This window comes from Lichenostomus cassidix, chromosome 15, assembly GCF_008360975.1.
Source record: "Lichenostomus cassidix isolate B80296 chromosome 15, HeHo_3.0, whole genome shotgun sequence".
NCBI lineage: Eukaryota > Metazoa > Chordata > Aves > Passeriformes > Meliphagidae > Lichenostomus > Lichenostomus cassidix.
This window is the reverse complement of record NC_139496.1, coordinates 9,810,973-9,819,853: the sequence shown is the minus strand read 5'-3', so window position 1 is coordinate 9,819,853 and position 8,881 is coordinate 9,810,973. Positions and strand designations below refer to the sequence as shown.

General features: G+C 46.8%; 3 protein-coding genes across 4 annotated transcripts; 2 read left to right on the top strand and 1 right to left on the bottom strand.

The window, feature by feature from the left end:
- Positions 1 to 274: 274 nt before the first annotated feature.
- Positions 275 to 1,963, top strand: COX6A1 (cytochrome c oxidase subunit 6A1). The gene is made up of 3 exons (XM_085076082.1): positions 275 to 436; positions 716 to 858; positions 1,695 to 1,963. Exons 1-3 carry the CDS (start codon positions 334 to 336, stop codon positions 1,773 to 1,775), a joined length of 327 nt encoding a protein of 108 aa, XP_084932208.1. The 5' UTR covers positions 275 to 333; the 3' UTR covers positions 1,776 to 1,963.
- Positions 1,964 to 3,701: 1,738 nt separating this feature from the next.
- On the bottom strand, positions 3,702 to 5,270 carry TRIAP1 (TP53 regulated inhibitor of apoptosis 1). Its single transcript, XM_085076086.1, has 2 exons — positions 5,046 to 5,270; positions 3,702 to 4,357 (listed from the first exon to the last, which is right to left on the bottom strand). Exons 1-2 carry the CDS (start codon positions 5,190 to 5,192, stop codon positions 4,274 to 4,276), a joined length of 231 nt encoding a protein of 76 aa, XP_084932212.1. The 5' UTR covers positions 5,193 to 5,270; the 3' UTR covers positions 3,702 to 4,273.
- Positions 5,257 to 7,156, top strand: GATC (glutamyl-tRNA amidotransferase subunit C). 2 transcript variants are annotated; one of them, XM_085076081.1, is made up of 4 exons: positions 5,257 to 5,395; positions 5,666 to 5,829; positions 6,206 to 6,309; positions 6,690 to 7,156. In XM_085076081.1, exons 1-4 carry the CDS (start codon positions 5,297 to 5,299, stop codon positions 6,743 to 6,745), a joined length of 423 nt encoding a protein of 140 aa, XP_084932207.1. In that variant the 5' UTR covers positions 5,257 to 5,296; the 3' UTR covers positions 6,746 to 7,156. The 2 variants fall into 2 exon arrangements, with proteins under 2 accessions (XP_084932207.1, XP_084932206.1); XM_085076080.1 differs by having other exon boundaries at positions 5,258 to 5,395; positions 5,663 to 5,829.
- Positions 7,157 to 8,881: the final 1,725 nt, after the last annotated feature.

Below are 8,881 nucleotides of genomic sequence, written 5' to 3'. Positions count from 1 at the left end.
GCTGTCGCTCTGTCTGTCCCTCTCTGGCTGTCCCTCTGGCTGTGCCTCTGTGGCTGTCACTCTGGCTGTCACTCTGTGGCTGTCCCTCTGTGGCTGTCCCTCCGTGGCTGTCACCGCCCCCGGGCGGAGCGCCCCGCGCCCAGCGAGCCCCGCTCCGCCCTCAGCACCAAGATGGCGCCGGCCCGCCCCTCAGGCACCGCGCGTGACGTCACGGCCCCGCCCCTCCCTCCCGCGCGGCGCGTGCGCGCGGCCGGCCCCGCTCAAGGTCAGCGCGGCCGCTGCCGCCTCGGTCCCGCCCGGCGCGTTCCGGTTCCGGCGTGCGGACGGGAGGACATGGCGGCGCTCGGACGGCTGTCCCGCGGGCTGCTCGGCGCCGCCGCCCCGCGCTCCCCACCGGCGCGCGGCATGGCGGCCGCGGCACACGAGGGCGGCGGAGGTACCGGGGCTCTGCGGGGCGAGGGCGGAGCCGGGGCCCGCGGCCGGCGCGGCGCTGCCCTTGAGGGCCGGTGCCCTTCGTGCGGAGCGGGGCACGGCAGGCGCTCGGTGCGAGGCCCCGCCGGGGCAGCGGGGCTTCAGCCGTGAGCCCGGCTCCCCATCACCGACGGGGGGGAGACACAGGGTTCATTAGTGCCTCGTTAAATCGCCAATCGCGTTAACGCGCTGACAGGTCAGTAATGACAGTTGTTCTCATTGCTGTCCCGTTGCCCCCGCGCAGCCCGCATGTGGAAGATGCTGACGTTCGTGGTGGCGCTGCCCGGCGTGGCCGTGTGCATGCTCAACTGCTACCTGAAGGCACAGCACGGCTCGCACGAGAGGCCCGAGTTCATCCCCTACACCCACCTCAGGATCCGGACCAAGGTACCTCTGCCTGCCGTGTTTAACAGCTCGTTGTTCCTCCGTTGCTGCAGAGCTTCCTCTGACATTGCTGCAGCATCTATTGCTTTCTCATCTGCGACGTGAGCTGGCTGTGATCTCAACTCTCAGCTGCTTCTGGGGCAGTAAGAGAGTTTCTCACAGCTCAGATGAAGTACCCACGGTATTCCCGAGCCTTCCTGCTTCCAAGTGATCCTCCCAACGTCTTGCTGAGAAATGTTTCAGTCCTAGAGCTGCTGTACTGAAAGTAATACAGATCTAAAAGCTAACAGTGGCAATCCCAAATACTCAAAACTGAGGTACTCATAATACAGCACAGTTGATGTTTAAGCAAAGGCAAAGATTGGCCTGTTTTAGAGACTGTGGCTCCCAGCTAAGGGAGACAGTTTTCTAAATCTTGCCTGCAACATCCTGGGAACAGATGCCAACTTGCTTAATTCACCAGCCTGTCAAGCTGTATGACCATAGAACCATTTAGGCTGGAAAAGACTTCTAAGATCGAGTCCAACCTTTTACCCATCACCACCATGTCAACCAGACCACGGCACTATGTGCTACATCCAGTCTATACTTAAACACTTCCAGGGATGGTGATTCCATCAGCCTGGCCAATTTATCCCAATGTTTAACAACCCTTTCAGTGAAGAAATTCCTCCTGATGTCCAGCCTGAACCTCCCCTGGCATAGCTAGAGGTTATTTCCTCTCCTGTCACTAATTGCCTGGGAGAATTGGTGTTTGAGTCTATCTTGCTCTTGGTTTCTGGTGCTGTAGCGATTGTTCAGGAACTGCCACTGGCTTGTTTTCTTTTTTCTTTCCACAGCGTTTCCCCTGGGGCGATGGGAACAAAACTCTGTTTCACAACCCCCATGTTAACCCTCTCCCAACCGGTTATGAAGATTAAAACCAAGATCCTGATCACGGCCAGAACTTTGGCTCTCCCCATCTTGAACCAGAATGTTGAGTGGTAACCATTGTTTCTTGGGGTCATAATTTCAGCAGCTCTGCCTTTCTTCTGTGATGAAGCTGAGTGGTGTGGCCTCTGTGTGTACTTCCGATGGGGTCCTTTAAATAAACAACTCTGAACGTGAATTTGGGATTTGACTTGTTCGTTAACCTGAATCCTTTTAAGTTTTTTAGTTAATATTTGCTTAAAGGATTAAGATTTCCCACAGAACACGATGCAGGAGCAAAGGGGTTTGACAACCTAATTGTTAATACTTGTTCCTGTGTCTGATAAAACAAACAACAGGAATGCACTTGGCATAGGACATGAATCAATTTCATAATTTTCATGGATGGTTTAACTGATGACTCTAAACTCACAGCCAGAAGAACTGGTATGTAGATTAAAATTCACTATATGCTGAAGCACATTCTCCATCATAAGCTATTGCAATATTTATTAACAGTCACGAAGGTGATTTTCTCTTGGTCACTTCTGGTAGAGGGAGTGGCAGCAAAGATGTTGAGCTAAGCTGTGTGCCTTCACAATGCTCACCTTCAGCTCTCAAATTTTCAGGTACATCAGCACATATCTTGCTCACCACTCTGCTATCCATAAAAAAAATCTGCTCACCCCTGTTGCAGTCTGTACAAAGTCTCTCACACAGGTTTTGCAGAACACAATTTTGGCTCTACTACTTTTCTCTGTATAATGTGTACTATGTCATGTAGAAGCTGCTTAAAGTAGAAGGGATTAATGAGCCAACAGCCCATGTCTGTGCCAGTACAACCTTCATTTTGAAGCTTTTGCTCACTACAAGTCAACCACTTTCCAATTCTTTCTGTAACTTATCTATTTTTTGCATGGTGTGAAACAGCTCTGTTTCAGCTGTCATTAATTCAGTTCTTCCCAAAAGGAAAAATGCAGCAGCTACTTTGGCATCTTACTATTGGAAGGAGTGATGGGAGGCAAGAATCTCAAAGTGGGTACTGCAGGGTGCCTGTCGCAGTGTTTCAATGTGCCTTTCATCTGCTTACCAGTAAAAGATTGCTGAGACCAGTTTTTCTGTGTTAAAAATACAAGGCACTGATGGGCATAGGTTTTTTAAAAACTGAAAAAATCACATTACCTTTAGCCCTACGTGAAGATCATAGACAAGCAAACTAGTTTTATGCATTATTCCTTAAAAAAATAAAAGCTATGTAGTTGATTGTCTCCTGAATGCTATTTATAGATCCTTCCCTTAGATCACTGCTTTTATTTATACCTGAGTGATGCAGCTCTTCACCAACAGCTTGTTTTTTCAGTGCTGTGTTTAACCCCTGTGCTGATGTTGTAGGAGCTCTCTGCACCTGAGGAGTGTGGCTCACCTGGATACATAACTAACACAGGAACAACAGCCTCAGGCTGCAGCAGTTCCTGATCCTCTGCACAAGGCCCACAGGACTCAGCATCTGGGGTCTGTAAGGGGCTGTGGTGCAGACAGGCCAGCTATGTTTGAGAACTGAACCTTTTAAAAGTTTTTTAAGAGTAAAACCTTTGAACAATCCTTCATATTGTGATTAAAAGCAGAGTGCTTTCTTTTTTCCTCACTGTAATTCTAGTATTAGGAAGTTGACTTATCCTTTGTCCCCAGGCCATAATATCTTTTACTCTTTCACCTGTGTTGGTGTAAGGAGAGGGGCCAGCTTTGCCCCATCCCCATGTGAGGACCAAACCACAGGAAGGTGTAATGCCAAAGGAGAGAGAATTCAAGTTCATGGTCGTGTCAGTACCTCAGAAAAGGTTGAAGTAACCTCTGCATTAAAAGTCTCCTCTTCAGCTTCTGAACAGGCCACCTCCATCCCTGCTAGAGGTCACAATCAGATTACTGCACAGTTACCCACTTGAACAAAATATAACCTGGTTATATTTATTTTAGCCAAGCTGTTGCAGGTCCAGTAGTGCTTTTAAACCATCTCTCTTGCTGACAAAACCGTGCTTATGCCCTTCAGCATTCAGGATCACATGAAACAAACTTCTTCACCAAAATTCAGCAGCATAGAGATGATGGAAAGTACATCAACCCCCTTCATATTCTTTTTAAACATTTTCAAGTGTTATATAAATAAGCAAAAGAAATCAGTCACAAAGAAACTATCTCAGCCCACTTCCACCAGCATTCCCTCATTACAGAGTACATTCAGTAGGAAGTTAGTTCGCATGGATTTTTAAGCCATTAGATGCTGAACCACCACCAACATTCACTGGAAAGGAGGCAGCAGTTACCACATGATCCAGTCTTTTTTTTTTTTTTTTTTAAAGCTGTTTGTTTTCACAAGCAGAGAAGATTCCTTGCTTCCTAAAAAGCAGTTAATAAAGGTCTAAAGGTCTTATCCAGGTGGCATCTATGGTACACCTGGGGATGGTGCTTAGTCCAAAGGTTCATATTAGTGACTCCACCCATACAGCCAACATCAAGAGGAGTTTTCAGTCTTTCCTTTACTCGGGCCCATGAACTCCAGACCCTCAATGGGTATGTCCTTTTCTTTGATTGCTTTCTGAAAAGAAAGAAAAGAAAACCAAATAATTAAACTTGACACTTCTTTATAGGGCTGCATGATGCAATCTTCAGTACAAAACACAGAATTACTGAATCAATTAGGTTGTAAAACACCTCTGAGATCATCAAGTCCAACCTATGACCCAACGCCACCGTGTCAACCACACCATGGTCAAGCCCAGTCTTTCCTTTAACACCTCCCTGGGCAATTCCAATGTCTGATCAGCCTTTCTGTGACAAAAATCCTCATGTTCAACCTAAACCTTCCCGCTGCAGCTCAACGCTATGGCCTCTTGCCCTATCGCTTGTTGCCTGGGAGAATAGAAATGATCTCAAAAAGTGAGCTAGGAAAAGTAGTCAAAAGGCTGGTTTGAATGAAGCTTCAACGTTAAGAGTTACTCAAGGACGTACTGAGAACTAACTGAACTACAGTCCGGATCTTATCACGGAAGCGTGCGGCAGCCTCTACAGCAGCAGCCTTAAGGAGTTATGTACCATAAAAACACAATATGAGACACCTGTAAAATATTGCATGACGCGACCGACAGACACAGGGCGAGGTAAACCCAGAGCAGTGTGTGGAGGTCCCTGGTGAGGGCTGAGGCTACTGCTGGGGTAGCAGGACGGCGGTAAGAAGGGGAGGGACGCTCGGGGCGGGCAGCCATGGGGCCCCGGGCCGGACGCACCTGCACACAAAGCTGGTAGCGCTTGAAGAGCTGCCCGCAGGGGTCGCCGGCGCTGTCGCCCTTGAGGAACTTCTCGGCGAACCAGCGGTTGAAGCACTGGTCGTACTCGCGCTTCAGCTCCGTGCACGCCTCGCCCACGCTGTTCATCGCGGCGGCCGCGCCGGGACGCTCCGGGCGCGCCGCCCAGTGTCGCGCATCCGGCGCGCGGGGAGCGTCACGCGCGGGGAGGTGACGTGCGCGGCGGCGGCGAGATGCGCGCGCTGTCCCTCGGGCGGTGGCTCGGCGCCTGGCGGCTGTCCCCGCGCTGTGCCCCGCGCCCGGCCGGCTGGCACAGCGGGCAGCGGCCGCAGGTATCGCCCGTTTGCCCCCGCGAGGCGGGAGGCTACGAACAGTATAACGCGCGTTAATTTCCAAGGAATCGGCGCGTCCCTTCCAGTAGTTTCGCGGTTGGATTTGACGACCTTAAGGGTTTTTTCCAGCCTTAACGATTTTAGGATTTTTTTGTAAACTATGTTTTTGACGTGTAACAAGTTTTTAGTTAAAAGAAACTAGCTCTATTAAACTTCTTAATTTTGACCCTTTTTTTTTTTTTTGTTCTCATTGGCGCCGTTGTACAGCAGGAAGTGTCGGTGGAAGTGCTGGACCACTTGGAGCACCTGGCCCTGGTGGATTTCCGGGATTCGGAGGGCGTGGAGCGGCTGCAGAAAGCGATCCAGTTTGCTGATCAGCTTCATGAAGTCAACACCGATGGCGTGGAGCCGATGGATTCAGTGCTGGAGGACAGGTGGTCAATCACAGCAGCCTCCTTTTATCTGTTAATGCACCAGACTTTGTTGTTGTGACCTTTTTCCCTGGGAATCACGATGTGGCCCCTTTGCTCAAAATGAATTACTGTGGTTTTGTGTGGGAGAAAGTTGTCATTGGCACATGCAATTTTTATGTGTGAGCAAAGCAGAGGTGAACTTCAGTTCTTTAATCTGTCTTATCTGTCACACTGCTCCCCAAATACCTGCCAGTGGCATTCCTGGGTGCTTCAAAACGTGCCAGTACTTGTCTCAGTGTTTATTTAAGAGATGAAAACCAGGTTTAGAGATAAGCCACCCTTCCTACTTCATATTCACAGAATAGCTTAAAGACACCCAATAATCTTTGTCCTTCAGGTGTCTGTATCTCAGAGAAGATGATGTGACAGAAGGCAACTGCACCAAAGAGCTGCTGGAAAATGCCAGAGAGAAAGTAGAGGAATATTTTGTAGCTCCACCAGGTATTCACTTGCTTTTAAAAAATCTCTCAATCTCACTTGAATCAGTCTGAAGAATATAACCTGCCATAGCTGCATTTACTTTCAGAAATACTAGTTAATAATAGTGAGTACTAAAGTAAATGACTGTAGCCATCTATGTAAAAAAAAGTGCAATTTATTGCTCCAGAAGCAGTACAGAGGCTGACCTGACTCTGAAGTTACTGCACATGTTGAGCAATTCCTTACAGGAAGTCAGACAGGACTTATTTTCCTGACTTGCTCAGAATATTTAGGCTGCCTGTACATGGAGGAAACTGGAGAAGCACTTCCATGCTAGGTTGTTCTGCCCACAAGGTAACTTACAGCTGGTCTGACACAACTTGTTTTTTGTCTTCTCTCAGGGAACATTCCTTTACCGAAGCTGGAAGAACGAGACACTTTTCTGCAGAGCTCTTAGTGAAAGCCAAGAGCCCAAATGCCTTTCCACTATTTTGTTTTGGAAAATGAAGTTTTGTGCAGTCACAGCTGAAGTACCCTGACATGTATTTTGGTGAAAAGAAGAGCACTTGCAAGACAACTTCCAGAAACAAGAAGGTGTGAAAGTTTAGTAGTGCTGCTGAAATATTCAATGTCTGTGAAGCTGGAAGGCAGCATGGCAGATGACCTTGGTGCTTTTATCTAGCAAAGTGAAATTGCTGCCTAGAAGTGAGAGTAAACCCTTGTTCCACTCTTAATTGTGCAATTACTTCATTATTTTTTTAAGCATTCATAATATGCTCCTTTACAAATATACATAAAACATGTAAGTACTATGATACTTGAATTCTTTCAAGGGTATTGAAATAAAGCCTGTATTTAACACCACTAATCCAATCCTCTGCAAAGCTGTAACACTCTTACTATTGCTTTAGTCTTAGACTTGTCAAGATTCAGAGCCTTCAAATGCTGAAGTTTTACAAATATACAAGCTCAGCCTAAAAGTAATTTATGATGCACATAAAAGTCATAATAAGGAAAGACTTCAAAGAATGAATCAATATGATTGATACCACAATCATATTAACAGATAATTCCCAGTTTGAGAAACCTCCCGTGTTCTATCCATTTTGGCCTCCTCCTTTGACCATCAGAGACTAGGGACAATATATTTTACACAGAAAAAGGAATAGGAATTTGAGAGTGAACTGCATGGCTGCAGGAGCTTTCAACCCAAAATAGCACCAAGAAACTATATTTAAAGACAACAACTAAAGCAACAATTTGGACAAGATGATCCCGGATTCCCAGTGCAGCACAGGCTAAACTTAAAACTGTCAGTTCAGTGCTGCTCCCACACACTCCAGGGAGAGAACAGACTGCCTGATGCTTGTTCCCCACAGCCCAAACTGCATTTAAAGTGGAAAACACACATTTCTTTAATGAAGGGGTTTGATGCAATTTCACCACAAGTAAGGGAATTACAGCCCTGACTCAGACACCTGCAACCACCAAAACAGAAATGTTCACAGAGGGCAGATGAGCTGTCTGTGGGGGAGTACATGTCAGTGCCTCAGTGGGTCTGACATGGTGGTGCTGGGCCCCTCTGGGCCTTGGCTGCACTCTGAGAGGGGGTGCTGGTTCACCTGTGTTCACTGCAGGACTCAGTAAATGGATCCAGTTTCTCTGGGGACCATGGAGATAACCTCAATTAAACCTGCTAATGTTTTTCCACCAACACAGATCAGTAGATATAAAATTGGATTGGAAGTTCTCGCATATAAATCCCTAGTCTACAAAGAAATTGTCCATGTGGAGATTTCTTCACTTTTGTGGAAAGAAAAAGAAAATGGGAGATGGTTTATTGCTATAATGGTTATTTTATGTTTTGGCAGTAACTAGGAGCCGCAGGAAAAATCTCTGTTAATACAGTGATACGTTGGGCAACACAGAGTAAAAAACTACCTCACCCAAAAAGCGCTTACAAGTCTAACCTCCATCTGTGAGAGGAATCTCATTATATGCCTTATCCATTACCCAATTTTCTTCAGCACCTCCTCTACCCCAGCTATCATCTCCTGTGTTTATTTGTTCTGCCTTTCCCTGCAGCTCTATCCTGAGGGAAACTATACTTTTATATTCTTGATTAACAAGTAGGACTCTAATGTCTCTCTTTAAAGCCATGTATCTCATTAACAACGTATATCTCACCCACACTGACATTTCCTGCAGTCGTCATCACAACTGTTCCTTCAGCAAACCATTTCTTAATAAATGCAGAGAAATTTGCCTGCAGCTACCAAACACAACCACCTCCTCAGAGATTCATGGGTGTTTCTGAAGTTCAGTGTAAGCACTTGGAAGATTGTTAAATGGTTCCATTCTGTCAGCACAAAACTGTCCAGTACTCAAAGAACTACTGCAAGTGCTGCAGATACTGAACACAGTTCTGGAAATCAATTACTTATTGTGGCACCAAGACCATTCAAAACTTTTTCATGTTGCTAGCACAAAAGCAAAGCTGTGAATTGCATCTCTCCTAATTGGAATGCTAAAACCTGGGAGTCAGGAGTTATTCCTGAGATATTCTAGAGTGACAAAAGTATTACATTATCCA

Bases quoted from the DNA above. Each gene is read 5' to 3' on its own strand.
- COX6A1 (XM_085076082.1), top strand. From the start codon at position 334: ATGGCGGCGCTCGGACGGCTGTCCCGCGGGCTGCTCGGCGCCGCCGCC. The intron at 437-715 runs GTACCGGGGCTC...GCCCCCGCGCAG, and splicing joins GGCACACGAGGGCGGCGGAG to CCCGCATGTGGAAGATGCTG. The intron at 859-1,694 runs GTACCTCTGCCT...TTCTTTCCACAG, and splicing joins ACCTCAGGATCCGGACCAAG to CGTTTCCCCTGGGGCGATGG.
- TRIAP1 (XM_085076086.1), bottom strand. From the start codon at position 5,192: ATGAACAGCGTGGGCGAGGCGTGCACGGAGCTGAAGCGCGAGTACGAC. The intron at 4,358-5,045 runs GTGCGTCCGGCC...CTTTCTTTTCAG, and splicing joins GCTACCAGCTTTGTGTGCAG to AAAGCAATCAAAGAAAAGGA.
- GATC (XM_085076080.1), top strand. From the start codon at position 5,297: ATGCGCGCGCTGTCCCTCGGGCGGTGGCTCGGCGCCTGGCGGCTGTCC. The intron at 5,396-5,662 runs GTATCGCCCGTT...GCCGTTGTACAG, and splicing joins ACAGCGGGCAGCGGCCGCAG to CAGGAAGTGTCGGTGGAAGT. The intron at 6,310-6,689 runs GTATTCACTTGC...GTCTTCTCTCAG, and splicing joins ATATTTTGTAGCTCCACCAG to GGAACATTCCTTTACCGAAG.